Source organism: Schistocerca nitens, chromosome 5 (genome assembly GCF_023898315.1).
Source record: "Schistocerca nitens isolate TAMUIC-IGC-003100 chromosome 5, iqSchNite1.1, whole genome shotgun sequence".
Classification (NCBI taxonomy): domain Eukaryota; kingdom Metazoa; phylum Arthropoda; class Insecta; order Orthoptera; family Acrididae; genus Schistocerca; species Schistocerca nitens.
The window spans coordinates 613,037,726-613,061,455 of record NC_064618.1 but is presented as its reverse complement, the minus strand read 5'-3'; the positions used below and the strand labels follow the sequence as shown (position 1 = coordinate 613,061,455).

Sequence of the window (23,730 nt, the reverse complement as noted above, 5' to 3'; positions counted from 1 at the left end):
AACATTCTCATTGTGATTCTGTCAGAAAATGTTTGGTTCGAGCCATCTCCCTGACAGAAGAAAAGTTCTAAGACTTTAGTACATTGGAATAGAACAAATAGTGTCTCATAATTAGACAAAGTAACTTCGCTTCCATTATGTACTGCATAGTGGTGTCTAGAATATGTATTTGTGTCTGTACATCACTATATAGTCAATATATCATTAAATTACATTAATTACTGTTGTCTTTTATTACTTTATTTACAAATTAATTTCAAAGGCATAACACATTATTTACAAATTTATGCAAAAATATTCTGTATAAAATATAATACAAATTTTATGTTTTTACATACTCTACACTTACAGTTATTGGTGAAAATGACAAGTTACATTAAAAAAATATAAATCACATAAAATTTGTACATCGTATCTCATACTGAGTTTTGTACATTTATCAATTGTGGTACCAAGGACTGAAAAAGTTAGATTTCAAGGTGGCTATCCATGAAAACATACTGCACTTTTTAACAGCACTTTACAATTTATATCGACAGTGGAATGTTAATTATACAAACGGTACATTATGCTTGATAAATGAGGTACTTTATATTCGTTGTTCAGAGAAAAGGAAGATAATATGCTCAAAAATGCCTTGGCAATAGCTCAAGGTATTCTCTTTTTCCCTGATCTAGTGCTCAATAGAGGATTTAAACATAGAATACACTACTGTTCTCTGGATATAAAATAGTAATTTCATTCTAAAGAGTCACCATAACACTTCTTAGAACAGGAGTCAAACGTTCTCAGCATGATTTTATTTTATATTTGTGTGCTTATTTTTTATGTGAAGGTATCTTTTGGGAATTTCTTCAGTGGCATATCCCAAGTGATATTAACATAAATAACCACAATGATATTGCTAAACATGACACAATATCAATTACTAAATGGGACAAAATGTCAGTCAATATCACATGGTCTGCACCTTTTAAAATCAAATCCATTTCTGTAAGAAATACAGAAACAAATGAGGAATCTATAAATCATGTTAAAGATTATAGCATTCAAGAAATCAGTTACAATATTTAAGGAGATGAGTAGATACATACAATGAAAATGAAACATGAAATAGGCCTACGTGATGCTCACAGACTGGCAAAGACATAAATAAATAGCTAAAAAAACATATGTATATGATACCGGTAACAGATGAGTACACAGCTGTAAGGATGGGGAAAACTGAAAAGTGGAAAAAGTAAGAAGAAAGATTGCAATAGCAAATTTTAGTAAACCAAGTGAAAAACTAAAACAAATCTATCTTGGTAGTCTATCATCTGACTTAACTGACTCATATGTTTCATGTACTGCACTACTTGCATAGGGTATTTGTGGAAGAATTACTGCTAATAAAATTAATGGAGCTATTTCTGATTTGTTACAAATAAGTTGGTTCAAAGATAATATAATATGTAAGTGATTTATTATTGCAATTTACAGTATTTGTAGTGAAAATGTAATGATATACAAAAAGACAGGGGAGTCACCAGTGACTGGGGAAGCAGCTGGGTGTGAAAAAGAGGTAGGGTGCATGTTATTGCACAAGACACTGTTATGTGTTCTAAAAATTTAGTACTGTCTTCAGAAGTGTGTGTTCTAGTCCTCACAACTATGAGAGAAGCATGGAATATAGTTTGAAGTACCTGATATTTTTATTTTAAAGTCATATCTCTATGGAGAAGTTCTACTAATGGTCAAAAGAAGAAAATAAATTTAAGTATAAGAGAAGTACTCTTGCTAATCAAGAATTACAACAAAAACTGACAAATTGAGGAAAAATATATATGTATATATACACACACATACACATGTTTATGACTGTATATGTACAATTATTAAAAAAATATACATACACTGTTGTAAAAAAAATATGTACACATATAGATATCTGAAATTTCAAAATAATCACAATCAGTTTCAGCTGACCTAACTATAACAATGAGCTCTAAGCTCAGTCTAGCTAAGGACAAGACTACAGAATTCACACGTCATGGTCAATTTCATTGAGCAAGATGATATTGCAGCTTTCTGTGTGTTAGCACATTAAAGACGTCTTCAGCCACTGAAACAGTAAAGAATTATAAATAATAAATAAGAAGTCTAAATGATTCTCACAATACACTCTAAGACAAAAAATGATACACAAGGCACCACATCATTAAATGTGATGTACATGTAAAGACAAACAAATGATGACAATTTCAGAAAAATTGGATGATTTATTCAAGAAAAAGCTCTTTACAAATTGAGCACGTCAATAATGCTTTGGTCCACCTCTGTCCCTTATACAAGCAGTTATTCAGTTTGACATTGATTGATAGAGCTGTTGGATGTCCTCCTTGGAGATAACATGCCAAATTCCATCCAATTGGAATGTTAGATCATCAAAATCTTGAGCTGATTGGAAGGTCCTGCCCATAATGCTCCAAAGATTCTCAACTGGGAGAGATCTGGCGACCTTCTTGGTCAATGTAGGGTTTGGCAATCATGAAGACAAGCAGTAGGTACTCTCACCACATGCGTGCGGGCATTATTTTTCTGAAATGTAAGCCCAGGATGGCTTGCCATGAAGGGCAACAAAACAGCACATAGAATATTGTCAATGGTCTGCTGTGCTGTAAGGGTGCTGCAGATGACAATCAAATGATAAGAAATGGCACCCCAGACCTCATTCCTGGTTATTGGGCTGTATGGCAGGTGACAGCCAGGGTGGAATCCCATGACTGTCCAAGGTGTCTCCAGGCACTTCTTCACTGGTCATCAGAGCCCAGTTTGAAGTGTAACTCATAACTGAAGACAATTTTACTTCCATCAATGAGATTCTGGCCTGAAGATGTGTCCAGAGATGCCACAGACAGCAGTGGGATACCAACCTGACTGTCACCCAATGTATGGGCCAATACCCAGGAGGGATGGTCGGATGGTCAGGGGTGCCATTTCATTTCAAAGCAGGACTCTTTTTGCTATTATTTTGTGGCACCCTTATAGCACAGCAGTAATTGATGATATTCTACACCCCACTTTGTTACCCTTCATGGCAAACCATCCTGGGCTTACATTTTAGCAAGATAATGCTCACCTACATATAGCAAGATTTTCTACTGCTTGTCTCCATGCTTACCAAACCATACCTTGGTCAGCAAGGTTGATGGATCTCTCACAATTGAGAATTTAGAGCATTATGGGCATGGCCCTCCAACCACCCTGGATTTTGATGATCTGACATGCCAATTGGGCAGAATTTGCATAATATCCCTCAGGAGGACATCCAGCAATTCTATCAATCAGTGCCAAGCTGAATAAATGCTTACATATTGGCCAGAGGTGGACCAATACATCACTGACCTGCTCAATTTTTGAAGGTCTTTCTTTTGAATAGATCATCCAATTTTTCTGAAATTGTAATCATTTGTTTGTCTGTACCTATACATCACATCTCCTGATTTTCATTCCATTCAGAATTAATAATTCCTTCATGGTGCATAGTCTTGTTTTTTTGGTGTAAAACAATAGGCATATTTATACAACACTCAGATGAAAAAAGGAATAAAAATCCATTGTTTTTCAATGTTTTAATTATGACGTCACAAAATAAAGTTACATAATTAAGTTTTTTTTTTTTTCAGGTACATGTCTGCAGTTCTGGTACATTTTGATATCAGTGCACAACAGTACTTTATTCACCACTAGAGGAGCCAAAACAAATTAGCCATATTATCAAATGTGGATTATCATGTAGTAAAACATTTTTGGCTGCTCCAGAAATGTTATTGCCGTGGCAAGCCAATCCAGATCCTAATATGCACAGATAAAAGACAAACTACTTTTGTACCATGGAGTTGGAGATGTCCTTATGGGAACTGGTGACAGTAGTTGGCAACAGAGAAAATATTGGAGACTAGTTTGGCACTGCTCCGTGAAGACTCACATTAATCTAGACTCCATTACAGTGCTGAAACTCTCACCATGCCACAGATATGTCACCTTTCTTCTGAACAGCCTTACAGACAATCATTATATAGCTACAGTATTTCTTCTTGAGCTCTTCAGTGTTACATCTGCAGTGTTCTACTCAACTCTTTGTTGGTAGAACACAGTTTATGATCACTGACATTGGCAGTAATGTATAGGAGAGTGGAACAACCAGGCAGACCCTGTGGTTGATGACAGCAGAGTTCATGAACTAACTGGCTACCTAGATGCAAAGTCCAGAGAGATGCAAACTCAACATAAGTATGTACAAAATGGTTCAGGGAGAAGTCTGAATTGTAAAACATAAACATAGGCCAGGTCAATCATCCTGCTATCAATTTCACCTACTGAAGACTTCAGAGTCCATCTAGTAACTGAAGAACAAGTGTAGGGACATAATATTTCCTGGAACTCTCCCATCAGAATTCTTTTTAGAAATGAGCAAAATTCTGTAATGAATTAAAAGTGCATATTCCAGATTCCAGGGGATACAAGTGTTCCCCTTGACCCATTTGCCTTGAGGACTTAACTGTGGACAAGATCTCATCAGAGGTGGGCTTACATATGGATGTGTTTATATTGTTCACATGAAAATCTTAGACACTGCAAGGTGCAATCAAGGCAGGTCCCATACCTTTTCAATGAAGCATAGAGGAATCTTAGTCTAGAAATCTATCAGCCACCTTTAAATCAGTTTGAGAAAAAAGACAGGAAATTTTACTACAAATTGTAGCTTGTGATATGACATGAGTCCATCTCTGGAAGCTTGAGAGTAATAGTACAAGTACTGAGTATAGGGAAAGAGCAGACAAGGTCCCACTCAAGGCTAGATCTCTCCCATCGGCAGGGGAAGTCCCAGAAAATTTATTTTTTTATTCAAATGGGAGATACTCAATGATTTCCTTCAAGACAAAATCATCATGCCCTCTCTGGGGGTAACACCTTATCATAGGCAACTCAGTGCTGGGCAGGAGGGTTTGCATGTCTGAGATGCTAAGGGTTACGCTGGCAGTAGCATAGCTATGGCAGGGACACCCAAGCCAGGCAGTCCCTGAAGCGGCTAACAAAGAGCGTTCCAAAACTTGGTGAAGGGAGGACCATTTTTCTTTCAGGGAGCTCCACAAGCAGTGGGTGGGTATGAGCAAAATAACCCTGAGTTTCATGAGCTAGTGACTGGCCAACATTGCCAGTCCTCTTCTACAAAAAGTCTGAGCATACATCAAGGACAATCGATATGTGCAGTGGTGGAATGTTGTGTGTTTCAGAGAATGAAAGCCTTGGCTTCACTGCCTGAACTGCAAGGATACATATAACACCTCAACCTCAAGTATATTATGTGCCGATTAGGTGAATGTCTGTTGTGGTAAAGCAGGCTCTAGTGGGTTACCTCTGGGGCACCTGTCACCCCCAGCTGTATAAGACTTGCTCAGGCACACGGGGTTCTGCCTGCATCAACATTTGTCTTCACAGCAGTTCAGGGGATTCCTACGGGGTGACATCAGTTCAAATCTACTCCTGGACAGGTGTACCATCAGGTAGCACATACACCATGCAACAACGAGAGCTTGGGTGGTCAGTCTGCCCGAGAAAAAGACTCAGGATTATAGTAACAGAGCACTAGACTGCAATAATACTTTCATAGTAATCAGGAGAACAGTGGAAACCTTTGAGATCTCTCCTTTCTACAGTTACAATGAGGTGGAGGGCATTTCTGGGTCATTAAAAAGTGTTAAACACCTTTGTAATGGATCACTATTTGTTAAAATTGCCGTATCACATCAAATATCTAAACAGCTTGGCTGCACGACTTTAGATGACTAACCTGTTGTGAGTAGTATCATAACACACTTAATTTCTGTAAAGACACTGTTACCTGCTCTGATATAATGGAAATGGATCCTCAGCAATTACTTGAAGAATGGAAAAACATGAGTGTCACAGAAGTAAAGAATTATACGAGGAGAGCCAATGGCATATTAGAGAAAATTATAACATTTATTCTAACCTTCAGTATGGTGGAGTTAACTGAATGTATTCTTATAGACTATATCCATCTTGAGGATTGCCCATTTGTCCCCAACCCAATGTAATGCTTTAAATGCCAAAGATTTGATGATACCACTATGGTATGTAACAGAAGGGCTAATTGTGGAAGTTGTGGAGAGACAGCTCAGAAAATCAGGTAACTCATGTATACTTTTCCTGAAATTTGTAAATTGTTCTAGTAATCACACAGTATGGAGCAGCAAGTGTAGAGTTTGTAATGAGGTTAGGATAATTCTGGAGTAGAAAGTCACGAGATGCGTACCTTATGGTGAAGCTAAAAAAATTTTCAAGGATATGCAACCTCTGGTGTTTGCTACTTCTTTTGCATTGGCCTTTAAGAAGCCTGTGATGCCTCCACACAAACCCAAACCACAGATTCAAGTATGAATACATGCACTTGTCAGTTTAGCTGCAAGGAAAATGCTACAATGACCCCATAAACTGTTCGGAAGTCATCAGCGATGGACTTGGAACCTCAGCCATATACCACTGCACATTGTTAGAGGCCCACTAAGCCATCCCCTCTACCTATGCAACCAAATCTTTCCATATGTAAGGAAAAAGTCACACAAAAAGTCATTTGCAGTGGAAGTGGCAGCTAAAGCTTGGATCAGCAAGCACTATCTCTTTCTACAGGTTATTTTACTGTAAGAACACTTATAAGCACATGGAGGAACTGGAGAGCCAGTCCCTTCTGACCTCCTGGGTTAATCACCACCACTGAAGGAGAACGGCAAGGACAATTGTCACAGTTCAGTGGCCCCCACAAGGACTTCTGTGTTGCAGTGGAATTTAAAGGGATACAAATCTCATTTGGAAGAACTGAAGCTTCTGTCCCAGGAGAGACCATTCTGCATCTGCTTACAAGAAACTCATTTTAAAGTCACCAACACACATGCATTAAGGAGCTACCACACCTACAGGAAGGCCAGTCATATTGGAGACAGGGATAAGATTTGTGTGGCTGTTTTCATTGATGACAGATGCTACTCCTCTTCTGCCCCTGTTACCATGGCCATACAAGTATACCTGCAGTGGAAATTTTCACAAAGCTAAGATCACTGTGGCAATGGCCTTGCCGCAGTGGATACACCGGTTCCTGTCAGAACCAAAGTCAAGCGCTGTCGGGATGGGTGACCATCTGGGCCGCCAGGTGCTGTTGCTGTTTTTTGAGGTGCACTCAGCCTTGTGATTCCAATTGAGGAGTTACTCGACTGAGTAGTAGTGGCTCTGGTCACAGAAAAACATTGTAACGATCAGGAGAGCGGTGTGCTGACCACACGCCCCTTCTATCCGCTTCCTCAGCTGAGGATGACAAGGTAGTCAGGTGGTCCTGATGGGCCACTTGTGGCTTGAAGACAGAGTGCTGCTAAGATTACTGTGTGTTCTTTATACCTTCCACTTTATGATCCGTTTAATGCAGATGCACTAACAGAGCTTTTCTGTGTATTTCCCCACCCTTTGCTTCTTAAGGGTGGCTTTGATGTACACATTGTGCAGTGGGCTCAGCTACCACTTGCTCCAGGGGTCAAACTATTGAGCACCTCATCCACTGAGAGAAGACATTGAGAGAACATCTGTCTTTTGAACTCTGGTCAGATGACATTTTCTGCAGCTACAGCGTCATCTTCAGCCACTGACCTTCTTTTTTATTTTTGCTCCCCAGTTATTACAAACTCAGATCAGTGGGAAGTGGCCACAGATTTGCATTCTAGTGGACATTTTCCAGTGTGTTACATCTGTTAACTTGGATGGTGGTCAATAAGAGATGGCAAAGATGGATGCTTCCAAAAGTGCGGACTGGTTATAAAACAGTCAGCAGGCCATCTTCAAACAACAGGAAGGTGCCCGGAAGATGGTAGACCATTTCACATGTGTGATCTAATGAGATGCAGCTGATTCTATTCCCCAATCTAGCAACTATCTCAGATGATAGCATATTCCTTCGCAGAATTAAGAATATTGCTTGGCAGTCAGAACCAGGTGTGCAGCTTTGTGGAAATTCAAACACTGTCCAACTACAGAAAATCTTCATGCCTTCAGATCAGGGAGAGCACAAGTGAGGGTATTATAAAGGAATGGAAGAGGAATGCCTGGAAGGAATTCATGAGTTCCATTAATTGATTCACTTCCACTGCATGAGTGTGAGTCAGATTTCAGGCAAGGGTGGTACTCCTTCACTTACAGCCTTGTTGAGGAATGACATCTTGGTAGATGTACCTAAAGACATGGGTCAGGTTTTATTTGAACATTTAATCATGTTTTTACTGAGACTGCATAATGCAGACAAACTCCAGAGTTCCAGATGCGAAGATGATGTGGCTCCACTTCTTTATCTGTAATGAGGAGGTCTACAATCTTTAATTTTCCATGTGGTAATTGGAATTAGCTCTGTCCACAGCCAGAGACACTGCTACAGGACAGAGCAGGTTCATTATGCCATGCTCTGTCACTGGTGCCCCAGAGACAAAGGCAAACTCCTTTCCTATTTCAATTAGATATGGTTTGATGGACAGTATGCCACCACTTGGAAGGAAGTAATATTAATCCCATTATGGAAACTGGACAAGTATTGTACTGACTCTAAAACCTACCAGAGCATATCCCTTACCAGTCACTGGGCAAGACTGTCAAGCACATGGTCAACTGTCACCTCATCTGGCTCCTCGAATCCCAAGGTCACATGTGCAGTTTTAGGTGCTACTTTTCCGTCCTTGATAACTTAATTCTGCTCAAGACAGTGATGCAGGGGGCCTTATTATAATGAAACCATTTGGCTGGTGTGTTTTTTGAGGTTGGAGAAGTGTACAACATCAATCGGAGGTACATCATCTTTCACGAGTTTCGTGAATGGGGACTATGTGTATGTCTGCCAATTCTTATCCAGTCCTTTCTTGGGCACTGGTGCTTTTGAGATCATGTTGGTGATGCCTTGTCAGACCACTGCATTCCAGAGAATGCCCTCCCCCCACCTCCTCCCTCTCCCCCCTCCCACCCCCATCCCCACCCCCAAGCAGTATACTCTATGTCACACTGTTTGCTGTCACTGTCAATGGCATTTCCTACATGCTCAGGAGTTCCGTTAAACTCTCTTTGTTTGTAGATAACTTTGCAGTTTGCAACTCCAATACAATTACCAATATTATTATTGTTTTTTGCATTCAGAATTACCAATTTTTCCCCCTCCTGTTGCTGTTTTTATTGTTCTACTGCTGGATCTGCTGATGGACCAGTTTATTTCATATAACATCAGTTAAACTTTCTATTTATTTGAAATTCTAGTTTACAAACATGGGTACTGCTTGCAAGCTAAGTAGAATTGTCAGTTTACTCAAATTGTGTGTAAACTACATAAAGTAATGAGAAAATAACTCTACTGCTAACGAATGGACTGAAATAGCTACATTCATAGCTCCCAGCTCGAAAAAATAATTAATTGCTGCTATGCAATGATGAAACATACCTCTGCAAGGCTTAGTTTAATACTTCCATTCTGCAAAGGATCCTTTGATTCGAAAACATCTGAAATGAAACAAAAGATATATTTTTATTTACTGACACACTTTGGTGATAACACCTTTAACCAAAAGTACAAAAATGTAATATAAGATACTGGGTGACCCACATGAAACCAGTACTCCTCATGTTACTATTATCTATTCTTTTTTAGTTAATTCATTGTTACTTGAATCTTGGGCATGAAACATACTGGTCTTACATGGGACATATTGTAAAAAAGAAAGAAAACCCATAGAAATTGTACAAATGCATGTAGTTCAGGAAATAATAATCCAAAAGCTAACAGTTTCTAACAATAAGTGAGTTTAAAACACAGTTGCACTACAAAGCAAACAACACAATAGTGACTGAACATCAACTTGATGTAGCAGCCATGAGTACACATCTTGTAATGTGGAGACAAGTATTTAATTACAACAAATAACCCTGAAAAAACTATTCTGTTCTTACAAAGTCTGCTCACAATGTACACTTACAAACAAATCAAATATAGTGCAGAACAGCATACCAATGATTAACTGCACACATAGCAAGATTACTAGAATTTTGTAGCTTCTTGTTGTTGCTGTTACTTTTTCAGTCTTAAGACTAGTTTGGTGCAGCTGTCCAGACTAGTCTATCCTCTTCAAGTGTCCCCATTTTTGTACAAATACTGCATCCTACCTTCTTATTGTACTCAAGCTTTGATCTCTCCTTATGCATTTTACCTTCCCCACTTCCCTTCATTATTAAATTAACTACTTTTTGTTGCTTCAGAGTGTATCCTATCGAGCTACCCCCTCTTTTTGAAAGTAATGCCATGAAGATCTTTGTCCCCATCTCATTTCAGTACTTCTGTATTCATTATCCAATCTGATGATCTAATCTCCAGCATTCTTCTGAAACACCACATCTCAAAAGTTCATACTGCTTTGAGAAAGAGACATTCTCACACTTACATTTATGTTAGATATTCACATATTTATCTTTTTCAATGAAGTTTTGCTTGTTATTTAGCAGTCTACATTTTGTATGCATTGTTCAAGTTACATATAACTTCAGTTTCCCAATTTTTCTGAGGTGTAAGAAGAAAAGTTTGCTTTTCCATTCAAACATGTGAATATGGCAGCAGTTCTTAAAGAAAAAGAATAGTAAACCAATTATAGCTATTGAAATGTAGTACATTATAAGTGAGCAAATCTCACAAGTGCACTTGGGAGCTATTTCCCTTTTAAAATTAGCCAATTATTTTCAAAGATTAATGGAGAATTGAGGTTCAACTGCAGGATAGCTCAATTATTATGGGCTTCAGATGGGCATTACCAATATACAAGTCATCATCATTATCAACCATTTTTCCACCCAGTACTTTCTCCTTGTAGTATGGTTTTCAGCTTTATGCATCCCAATATATCTCAACTTTGTCCTGATGTAATCTACCCATCTTTTCCCTGAACAGTAACTTTTACCATGAGAAATCTAAGTGCAATTTCCATTTTAATTTCAAAACAGCCACTATGAATCTCTTCAACTTTATTTTTTTCTCTACCTCATTATTTTCCTTCCTGCCCTTTCTTTCAAGATCCTGTGGGGAAAGATTAATTTTAGGATTATTTTATCAGTTAAGGTTTGTGTTAACATGGTATATGTTATGACTGCAGCACACTCATTTTAATTTCTCTACTTTACATCCACAGAGAATTTGCTTCATAATGCTGCCTTTGGTTTTTCAAATGAACAACTAACCTCTTAGGCAGAATACAGTGCTGCAGTCAGCAATGCCCATATAAGACAACAAGTGTCTGGAACAGTTGTTAGATCAGTTATTACTGCTACAATGGCAGTTTATCAAGATTTAAGTGAGTTTGAATGTAGTATTATAGTTGGCACATGAGCAATGGGACACAGCATCTCCAACGTAGTGATGAAATGGGGATTTTCCCATACAACCATTTCACTAATGGAGCGTGAATAGCAGGAATCCAGTGAAACATCAAATATCCAACATCACTGTGGCTGGAAAAAGATCCTGCAAGAACAGGACCAATGAGAAGAGAATCATTCAACATGACAGAAGTGCAACCCTTTCACATATTGCTTCAGATTTCAATACCAGGCTATCAGCAAGTGATAGCGTGCAAACCTTTCAGTGAAACATGATCGACATGGGCTTTTGGAGCCCAAGGTCCATTCGTGTACCCTTGATGACTGCATCACACAAAGCTTTATGCCTTGCGTGGATCCATCAACACCAACATTGGACTTTTGATCACTGGAAACATGTTACTGGTCAAATGAGTCACTTCAAATTTCATCAAGCGAATCGATGTGTAGGTTATGGAGACAACCTTATGAACCATCGACCCTGCATGTCAGCAGGGACTGTTCAAGCTGGTAGAGGCTCTGTAATGGTGTTGGGTGTGTGCAGTTGGAGTGATATGGGACCCTCGATACATCTAGATACGACTCTGACAGGTGACAATATTGTGAAAAGGAAAATTGCTACCCAGCATATAGCAAAGATGCTGAGTCGCAGATAGGCACAAAAAAAAAAGACTGTCACAAAATATAGCTTTTGGCCAGTAAAATTAGATGACAAACACCATTGACATGTATATAAGCATCCTGTCTGATCACTTGCATGCATTCATGTCCATTGTGCATTCCGATGGCCAATTCCAGCAGGATAATGTGACACCCCACACGTCCATAATTGCTACAGAGTGGCTTCATGAACACTCTTCTGAGTTTAAACACTTCTGCTGGCCACCATATTCCCCAGACATGAACATTACTGAACATATCTGTGATGCCGTGCAACTTGCTGTTCAGAAGAGATCTCATCCCCTCCTACTCTTACAGATTTATGGACAGCCCTGCAGGATTCATGGTGTCAGTTCCCTCCAGCACTACTGCAGACATTAGTCGATTCCATGCCATGTTGTGTTGCAGAACTTCTGCATGCTCGCGGGGGCCCTACACGATATTAGGGCAGATGTATCAGTTTCTTTGGCTCTTCAGTGTATAAAAGGTAACGTCCTGAGTGACTCATCATCACCCAGCCCAAACTCCTAAGAATAGAAACTTGAAATTTGGAGAAGATGTGGACCTTATACTGTAGGCTTTGTTTAACAAGGGGTTTTCAAAATTCCAACCCTAAGGGAGTGAAATAGGGGATGAAGGGTTTTTTGAAAAATGTCACTATTAAGGCAATTTTGAATCTAGACATACGAAAATTGGTATGATTTCTCAGTCAGATATAAAGAAATACATGTATCAGCAGTTTTGGAAATTTAGCCCAATGGGTGTGAAATGTTGGGTGAAAGCCTTCTTTTATAAACATATCATTATTAAAGAACTACTTCGGTATTCTTAAAGCTTCATCAATGAACACAGGTATTGGACTCCTCAATTAAAAATAAAAGAATACATGCATCATTGTTTTTGGAAATTGAGCCCTAAGTCAGTGAAAAAGAGGATGAGACTTTTTATGAAAATATTTTATTATGAAAGCATTTTTAAAGCAAAATCTATGAAAATTAAAATTTGACTTCTCAGTTGTTGTTGTTGTTGTTGTTGTTGTTGTGGTCTTGGTCTCCCTCTACGGTTTTACCATCCACGCTGCCCTCCAATGCTAAATTTGTGATCCCTTGATGCCTCAAAACATGTCCTACCAACCAATCCCTTCTTCTAGTCAAGTTGTGCCACAAACTTCTCTTCTCCCCAATCCTATTCAATACCTCCTCATTAGTTACGTGATCTACCCACCTTATCTTCAGCATTCTTCTGTAGCACCACATTTCGAAAGCTTCTATTCTCTTCTTGTCCAAACTGGTTATTGTCCATGTTTCACTTCCATACATGGCTACACTCCATACAAATACTTTCAGAAACGACTTCCTGACACTTAAATCTATACTCGATGTTAACAAATTTCTCTTCTTCAGAAACGATTTCCTTGCCATTGCCAGTCTACATTTTATATCCTCTCTACTTCGACCATCATCAGTTATTTTACTCCCTAAATAGCAAAACTCCTTTACTACTTTAAGTGTCTCATTTCCTAATCTAATCCCCTCAGCATCACCCGATTTAATTTGACTACATTCCATTATCCTCATTTTGCTTTTGTTGATGTTCATCTTATATCCTCCTTTCAAGACACTGTCCATTCCGTTCAACTGCTCTTCCAAGTCCTTTGCTGTCTGTGACAGAATTACAATGTCATCGGCAAACCTCAAAGTTTTTACTTCTTCTCCATGAATTTTAATACCTACTCCGAATTTTTCTTTTGTTTCCTTTACTGCTTGCTCAATATACAGATTGAATAACATCGGGGAGAGGCTACAACTCTGTCTCACTCCTTTCCCAACCACTGCTCCCCTTTCATGCCCCTCGACTCTTATAACTGCCATCTGGTTTCTGTACAAATTGTAAATAGCCTTTCGCTCCCTGTATTTTACCCCTGCCACCTTCAGAATTTGAAAGAGAGTATTCCAGTTAACGTTGTCAAAAGCTTTCTCTAAGTCTACAAATGCTAGAAACGTAGGTTTGCCTTTTCTTAATCTTTCTTCTAAGATAAGTCGTAAGGTTAGTATTGCCTCACGTGTTCCAACATTTCTACGGAATCCAAACTGATCTTCCCCGAGGTCCGCTTCTACCAGTTTTTCCATTCGTCTGTAAAGAATTCGCGTTAGTACTTTGCAGCTGTGTCTTATTAAACTGATAGTTTGGTAATTTTCACATCTGTCAACACCTGCTTTCTTTGGGATTGGAATTATTATATTCTTCTTGAAGTCTGTGGGTATTTCGCCTGTCTCATACATCTTGCTCACCAGATGGTAGAGTTTTGTCATGACTGGCTCTCCCAAGGCCATCAGTAGTTCTAATGGAATGTTGTCTACTCCCGGGGCCTTGTTTCAACTCAGGTCTTTCAGTGCTCTGTCAAACTCTTCACGCAGTATCTTATCTCCCATTTCATCTTCATCTACATCCTCTTCCATTTCCATAATATTGTCCTCAAGTACATCGCCCTTGTATAAACCCTCTATATACTCCTTCCACCTTTCTGCCTTCCCTTCTTTGCTTAGAACTTGGTTGCCATCTGAGCTCTTGATATTCATACAAGTGGTTTTCTTCTCTCCAAAGGTCTCTTTTAATTTTCCTGTAGGCAGTATCTATCTTACCCCTAGTGAGACAAGCCTCTACATCCTTACATTTGTCCTCTAGCCATCCCTGCTTAGCCATTTTGCACTTTCTGTCGATCTCATTTTTGAGACGTTTGTATTCCCTTTTGCCTGCTTCACTTACTGCATTTTTGTATTTTCTCCTTTCATCAATTAAATTCAGTATATCTTCTGTTATCCAAGGATTTCTACTAGCCCTCGTCTGTTTACCTACTTGAACATCTGCTGCCTTCACTATTTCATTCCTCAAAGCTACCCATTCTCCTTCTACTGTATTTCTTTCCCCCATTCCTGTCAATTGTTCCCTTATGCTCTCCCTGAAACTCTCTACAACCTCTGGTTCTTTCAGTTTATCCAGGTCCCATCTCCTTAAATTCCCACCTTTTTGCAGTTTCTTCAGTTTTAATTTACAGTTCATAACCAATAGAGTTTGGTCAGTCCACATCTGCCACTGGAAATGTCTTACAATTTAAAACCTGGTTCCTAAATCTCTGTTTTACGATTATATAATCTATCTGAAACCTTCTAGTATTTCCAGGGTTCTTCCATGTACACAGCCTTCTTTCATGATTCTTGAACCAAGTGTTAGCTATGATTAAGTTATGCTCTGTGCAAAATTCTACAAGGCGGCTTCCTCTTTCATTTCTTCCCCCCAATCCATATTCACCTACTATGTTTCCTTATCTCCCTTTTCCTACTGACGAATTCCAGTCACCCATGACTATTAAATTTTTGTCTCCCTTCACTACCTGAATAATTTCTTTTATCTCGTCATACATTTCATCAATTTCTTCATCATCTGCAGAGCTACTTGGCATATAAACTTTTACTACTGTAGTAGGCATGGGCTTTGTGTCTATCTTGGCCACATTAATGCGTTCACTAAGCTGTTTGTAGTAGCTTACCCGCGTTCCTATTTTCCTATTCATTATTAAACCTACTCCTGCATTACCCCTATTTGACTTTGTGTTTATAACCCTGTATTCACCTGACCAGAAGTCTTGTTCCTCCTGCCACCGAACTTCACTAATTCCCACTATATCTAACTTTAAGCTATCCATTTCCCTTTTCAAATTTTCTAACCTACCTACCCGATTAAGGGATCTGACATTCCACGCTCCGATCCGTAGAACGCCAGTTTTCTTTCTCCTGATAACGACGTCCTCTTGAGTAGTCCCCGCCCGGAGATCCGAATGGGGGACTATTTTACCTCCGGAATATTTTACCCAAGAGGACGCCATCATCATTTAATCATACAGTAAAGCTGCATGTCCTCGGGAAAAATTACGGCTGTAGTTTCCCCTTGCTTTCAGCCGTTCACAGTACCAGCACAGCAAGGCCGTTTTGGTTAATGTTACAAGGCCAGATCAGTCAATCATCCAGACTGTTGCCCCTGCAACTACTGAAAAGGCTGCTGCCCCTCTTCAGGAACCACATGTTTGTCTGGCCTCTCAACAGATACCCCTCCGTTGTGGCTGCACCTACAGTACGGCCATCTGTATCGCTGAGGCACGCAAGCCTCTCCACCAACGGCAAGGTCCATGGTTCATGGGGGGGACTTCTCAGTTAGAAATTAAAAAAAACATATGTTTCACTGTTTTTGGTATTCAACCCCTATGAGGGTGAAATGGGGGATGAAAGCTTTTATGGAAATATTTCATTGTGAAAGCATTTTTGAAGCTAAATATATGAAAATTTGTATTTAGCTTCTCTGTTAGAAATAAAACATGCACATGTCACTGTTTTTGGAAACTCAACTCATAAGGGAGTGAAACAGGGGACGAAACTTTTTATGAAATGCAAAAGCATTTTTAAAGCTAAATCTTTGGAAATTGGTTTTCGGCTTCTTGGTTAGAGATGGAAAAAATGTGTTTCACTGTTTTTAGAAATTCAATCCCTAAGGGAATGAAATAGGGTCAGACTGATTCACTGACTCATCATCAACAAGCCAAAACTCCTAAGAATGGAAACTTGAGAACAGGGTGTGGAACTTAATATGTAGGCATCACTTAAGAAAGAACTGTCTGAAATTCCACATCCAAGGGGTTGAAATAGGGGATGAAAGGCTTTTTGAAAGCACATCACTATTAAGGGAATTTTTAATCTAAAACTACGAAAACCGGTATTTGGTTTCTCAGTCAGAAAACAAAAAAAATACATGTTACAGCATTTTTGGAAATTCAACTGTTAAGGGGGTACAACAGTGGTGAAAGTTTTTTGAAAATAAATAATTGCTAGAGAAGTACTGAAGGATTTTTAAGCTACAACTATGACTATTGCTATTTCACTTCTCGGTTAGAAATTAAAAAGAAAAAGAAAAAAAAGTGTGTTTCAGTGTTTCTGGAAAATCAACCCAAAGTGCAACAGGGGCTGAAAACTTTTAAGAAAATATTTTGTCACATTAAAAAAATTTCAAGGCTAAGTTTATGAAAACTGATATTTCACTACTTGGTTAGACATAAAGGAATATTTGTTAGGGGCCAAAAGCCATTATGGAAATATCTCCTCAAGAACGTAAAAGGCTACCAGAATCACATTTTGGTCAGAAGTACATTTGGAAAAGACTATGCTTGTATGGCCTTAATTAGCAAGTAAAGCTTAGAAGGTGCTGCAATTTGTGAACAACAACAAAAGTTGATTAAATAAAAACAAAAGACATCTCTGCAGGCCATACAGTCTACACAAGCAAAACAGCAAGTGCTAAGCTAGTTTCAGTATACAAACACATCACATGACAATATTAAGACAGAATCAAGCAGTAATTCCCTACTCATTCACATTGTTTGCATTCCCTGCCCAAAAATAAAGCTTGTGGCAGTGATACATTTTTGTACTTTCATGTTGTGATAATATCAAGATGTAGATATGAACTGTCTTGACATGCTTTGTTGGTTATCTTTGGCATAATAATTTAAGTTCAATGCATTTCCCTTTAGTTTCTTTTCAAACATTCTTATTTGCATTTTTAAAGAACAAAAACTCAATTCTATACATTCTAAAACCACATTTAATTATTTATGTTGTTAAACTAAGAGGCCACAAAATTTGTGACCCCATCTAAGAACTTTTGTGCCTTCCCATGGATGCCATTTTTGACAAACAACAGTTATATGTACAAGTGCCAATGGCAGCCTATTCCATGCCAACACTGAAAAACTCAGCAAACTCTACAATGACAAAGTTTTGGAGCTTGCTTGATCCATCAAATACAAGCATGAAGCCCATTTAGTACAACAAATATGGCATTAATTCTGCAAAGCTCACATATCACAGCATGGTGAACATTTCTGATAAGACAGAAGATGATGTTAGTCTTGACGTAAAACCTATCACTCCTGGGACACAACCATCTGTAACAATGAGCCCTATGAGAGAGTCACAACCACAGTTCATAGCAATGAGATATCTGTCTGTCAGTCCAGCAGTTCATCCCCACCATACTTGCAACTACAGATACCGCCTTTATGCTGACCCAATGGAAAACATGGTTTGTGATAATGGAGAACATATCCAAGCGGCAACAAGTCATCAATGACCATGAGTAAGTCACCTTAGTGATAAACAGCTTGGACCAACAAACCACAACACTATATGATAAGTCACCCAATAAATCACTGCAGTTTACTTATAGGATCCATGAAATGCTCAAGTAGCCTACAACAACTGCCATGACATTGGTGGAGCGTTGCCAGCTGAGTTCACCCAATGCGATGATTCTGGATTGCGTGGCCATAATGTCACAACATCTGTCAGACATTTCAGATAAAATTCCAAGCTTAAGAACCATGTTGGAAGTGCTGGCAAAGCAGAAGTGCATGTGGCAGCAATGACAAGGTGCTAACAGTTGAACTCATTATCAGAGGAAGAGATCCAATGGGGTATGTTGGTGCTAAAAACCATTGGGCCAACATGCTGCAAAGTGGAACAAACTATGCATTTACTCAAATGGCCAGAGCATCTACAATCCACAGTAGCAGTGGAGCATCTGCATACTGTTGTCAGAAAGCACCTCAACACACACATTCAAGATGTCAAAATGACTGTAATTGTCAGAGATGCACACAGGCATGATGTTCCTCAAAGAGGCTGATTCTGATATCTGGTCAGACTGGCCACACTCCATTATCACCTGTTGCCACATGACAGACAACAAACAGGATGTCCAAGCACAGTTGAAGGCAATCAGAGCAATCAGAAAGGTGTTCACCTTCAACGTTGGTTTTTCCAGGCCTTTCACATGGTCACTTGTAATTGTTGACATCTCTGAACCTAGTTTAGGTGCCAGACTAGAGGCCACACTGCTTACAATGTGTTACAAAGAATCAACAATCAATTCACCTCTAATAAACATAGCACAACTACAATGCAGGAGCCCTCTGAGCACTGCACAATTAAACCATCAAGTGAGGTGCAGGTACAGGTTCACTGCAATGGCATCAAGCACAATACAGTCCACCACATCTGAAGTATACCCAGACAACCATCTCACTATGTGCACAGAACTGCACCTGAATTCTTAACAAAGGCAAAGTCAACATTTGAGCACATGCCAGTCTGACAGCCCTTACACCATCTGCAAGAAAGATCACTCTTTGAGGCCATTTGGTGAATACTAGAGATAGGTATCCAGACTCCAGCATAAAGGATTTCACCAGAGTACTAGCTGGCACAAAGATTTTTAGTATCCTTGACTAAAAAAGCATGTAACAAGATACCAGTAATGACTGGTGACATTCTGAAGACAGCAGTTATCACAGCATTTGGTTTCCTTGAATTTTTATTCCCACCTTTTGGCCTCAACAATGTCACTCAGAAAGGACAACATTTTGTGGATGAGGTACTCAAAGTAATTTCATTTTGTTTTGTTACTTAAATGATTTCCCCTGGTGCTTAAGCCCAGGAACAACATCTGTGTTTGTTGCTCCCACGAGGGGCATTTTTTTCTCATGTAGAACAAATGTTCATGCACAACCAAGCAAGTGATTTATATGGCTCAAAGACTCATTACGACTGCAAGAGACAGGCTATCTCCAACTTGTGATATAAAGGCTCTGTAGATGTAATGAGGAACATTACATGTACAATGGACTGACTACTTCAGATTTAGAATTGCCGAGAGTAGGATCACAATGGAACAGTAAGTAGCAGCATTGTTGTAAGCTGCCATCTTGAATACAGAATGAAATTTGATCAATTGTGATAACATTTCAGCCAAGAGGATGATGTATACTGGAATGTAGCTAGGAAAATTATTTATTTTAAACTGTATGCACCACACTTGTTTATGATCCATTTTAAGAGATTAAATTCTGGACTTTAGCAAAATAGATGCAAAGTACATCTATGGCTTTTAAATGATGGAACAGTATTAAACGAAAGCCAGTGCATCACCAGGAAGATCATTTTTGTGGGCAACATTCTTTCAGCCAACAACATCCTGCCATTGTCAGAGAAGATTACAAAGCTATAATCTCTGCCAAAGTCAGCAGATTCCTGGGTATAGTAAATTTTTACTGCTATCACCTCCTGGCAACAGTGGCTGTACAGAAACCACTCATGAATGCAGCTGCAGGTCATGATGTCAATGGATGTGGACCTGTTAAGTGGACACCCACAATGGACAAAGTGTTCTATGACCTTCAGACGAGCTTAAGACAGGCAGTCTTATTCACCCACTTGATATCTCATGCACATATAGCTATAGTCATCACTGTAAATCAGTCAGCAACCAGCTGTAGCAATTAGAGTAACACAGGCAGTGACTCACATTTTTCTGTAAGAACTTGCAGCCAGCACAACAAAAGTGGAATGCATATGATGCAGAGCTGTTATCAGTTTTACTTCTGACCACAAATAGAAGGTTGATGAGTGACTACATTTGCAGATCAAAAACCCATTACTTCAGCATTCAAGAACATCAATGACAAGTGCTCATTAAGGCAGTTTTGACATATTGAGTTCATAAGACACTTTAAAACAGACACTCATAATAGATGCTGAAAATGTACTGGCTAACTACTTTTCTGGTATGAGATGGATTACAGACTACAAAGAACTTACTGTTGAGCAGGCCATGGATTCATAGTTACAACAGTTGTTGACAACTCATCTACAGGGCTATGCTCAAGCAGATTCCTGTGCCCAACTCTAAGTTCCATTCACTTGTAGAAGCTTCTCAAGACAACCTTTGGCAGTGTCCACAGCTTATCTCATCTGGAGGTCAATACTACAGTCAGACTGCATGCAGACACACATGCATGGGTACTTTCTTGCATACCCTGCCTACGGTGTAAATTGGATTGTCACATGGACGCTGAAGTTGGTAACTTCAGAGGTGCAACAGTTAGATTTACCCCTGTTCACACTAGTATGGTTGAACCTGATCCAGTGTCACATGGATACAGATACTTAACATGGCCATAGGCAGATGTACAAGGTTGGCACAGGCAACGCCACCTGCTGACATCTCAGTCAAAACACATTTTGGCTGCTCTCTACACGTTACAGCCATCAAGGTCACCAATTTGAATCCACTCTGTTCCAGAAACCAGCCAAACTGTGCAGCTTTTAGTAACACCATACAATTAGCTACCACCCCACTAGTAATAGTATGATAGAAGGTGTCACAGAACCTTAAAAACATCACAAATGTGTTGCCAAGAAAAGTGGACAGAAGTACTTCCCATAGTGCTTTTAGGTCTCCAAACAGCATACAAACCTGATATCCATGCATCCAAGCCCAAAATTGTTCATTACAATCACCTTTACATTTCAGATGACTACTTAGTGTCAGCACCACTGCTTGACACAACGGAATTTCCACATTTAGTTCAGCAGTTTGAACACCACTGCACCAAAACTGCTGCTCACCTTCTTCTCACATGTCAGACATCAGATGTTTGTGCACAAAGACTTGCATAGCTGTTCACATGTGATGCTGCATAATGGATCTGTCCAATCACTGCTACAGCTGCTGCACACTGTCCATTTCCCAGCAGAGTAGATGACTAGATGGGATCACACCATGGACATTCTATACAATGGCACACACTTGAAAGTTTCCATAGAACATGTTAGACAGGCATGGAGTTTACTCTCAATGGCCCTGTAAACTTTGCCAACACCTCAAGCCACAACCAGTCCAGAGTCACCAGTTCATACGTCCAAGACACTGATCATCCCTGCCTCACAACTTGGGGATACTCCAACACTGCAGTCAACAGCACTGCTGCCACCATAAAATCCGATCCACTCAAGAGTCAGTTGGCAAATCTTATTCAAGTATCTGGACGTTCTAGGTGCTCCACACAATAGGGGGCAATGGGGCAAGTGCAGGGGCCAGGGGAAGCTGAGTGATAGTGATACATTTTTGTACTTGTGTGTCATGGCAATATGAACTGAATAAAATCAAATGAACCCTCCAACATGGTAAGTTTTGTTGACTTTGCCTTATTACTTTAAGTTCAGTCCACTTCCCTTTAGTTTCTTTTATCAGAACAATAAAAAGCTAATTTTGTATGTTCTAAAGCTACATACAGTTATTTATGTGGGTAAAACACTGTTAATTCTCATAAAGCTCCCTGAACTCTTCCGATATCATTTTCAATTGCCAGAACATGTTTATCATTTCAGTAATATTCCAGTTACAATTTTCTTGGCTTTCCTGTTTGTGCAACCTGTAATTCTAATTTGGATAATTTCATCATGTTAATTTTAAGAGCATTTTGCACTGCTTATTTGAGTAATTTTTTTGTGCTGAAAGGAAAAATGATATAAATGCACAAATAATCATCCAAGTAACATCATACCAACTTTCTTCATAAAAATATTATTTTCAATTGCAGCTTATTAACTCCAAAAACTAAAATAAAATATATATAGCGACAGTTAGAACACGTAATATTTTTTTATTATATAAAATTAAGTCAATAATGAAATCTAATCTCTCTGGTACTCTCTGCATAGTATGAGTAATATTTATTCTTTAACACAATTTAAATTGATACTTACTAAATGCCACAGTGAGATGAAGAATAGCAGACACAAAATCACCAAATCGCAAAGTTCCATCCTTTCTCATGTAGCGAAGAATTAAGATAGATAGAACATCTGTGTTAAGTTGGAATCCTAAAAAATTAAATCATACTTCTTTAAGAATGAACACTTTTTCAATAATTACTTACATATTTAAAAGTTTGTCAGAGTTATAAAACTTATGTATTAGATAAATGTGGAGAGGGAATATCATAAAATGAATTGGAGATTGTGGTAGAAATAACATTGGTGGTTCTCATGAGAAGGTTCTTCATTGCCTCCTTAGTTTATGTGTCATTACTGTAAGAGATCTCAAGGTGTACTTTTAAAGGTTGTCCATCATATGCCCAGTATCTGTAAAATCTTCACAAATGGCTACCTAATTATTTCATATAATCGACTGTAATTGTTTGTTTCACTGAGGTAACCTGTGAGCTGTTTAGACCTCATTTTCTTGCAGAACTATCTAAATTCAGTACAGCAAATGAAAGATAGTTTTCAACAAATGCACTGCTGTTGTTGTAATGAAGATTAGTTGGTCACAAATACTGGCAGGAGCTGAATAAAATAATACTTGCCTGAATCCTCCCAGTTTCTGCTGAATCAAGTTTAAGCAGATGACAGCACAACTGAGAAGGTAGCAGTTCTTTTTATATTTTACTTGATTATATTTAAATGGCATATGTGTGAACAGTATTAAGGAGTTTATTGACATTTTATTTTTAATACAGAGTAAGTTGTGGAAACATTAGCATCACTGGCCAGAGAAAACAACTCACGGCCTTATCTATGACGGTTGACGAGCACAGTTTGTTCAGGTGCACTGCATCATGTATCCTCATTTGTATAGAATTACTATAAAATAAAATGTGTTGTGTACTCCATACCACTATGTTGTCTATCATTCACTATCACTACATACCAGAGTTCCACACTGGTGACCCCCAACTAT

The 23,730-nt window shown here is 38.8% G+C and overlaps 1 protein-coding gene across 1 annotated transcript in view; it reads right to left on the bottom strand.

Moving 5' to 3' along the window:
• Positions 1 to 264: 264 nt before the first annotated feature.
• LOC126259735 (calpain-C) overlaps positions 265 to 23,730 on the bottom strand; it is a 491,160-nt gene continuing 467,694 nt past the window's right edge. The window contains exons 16-18 of the mRNA XM_049956718.1: positions 22,755 to 22,871; positions 9,524 to 9,582; positions 265 to 2,104 (exon numbers count right to left, since the gene is read on the bottom strand). Coding sequence (XP_049812675.1) covers positions 2,078 to 2,104; positions 9,524 to 9,582; positions 22,755 to 22,871 — 203 coding nt within the window. The 3' untranslated portion in view covers positions 265 to 2,077. The remainder of the gene's footprint in view (positions 2,105 to 9,523; positions 9,583 to 22,754; positions 22,872 to 23,730) is intronic.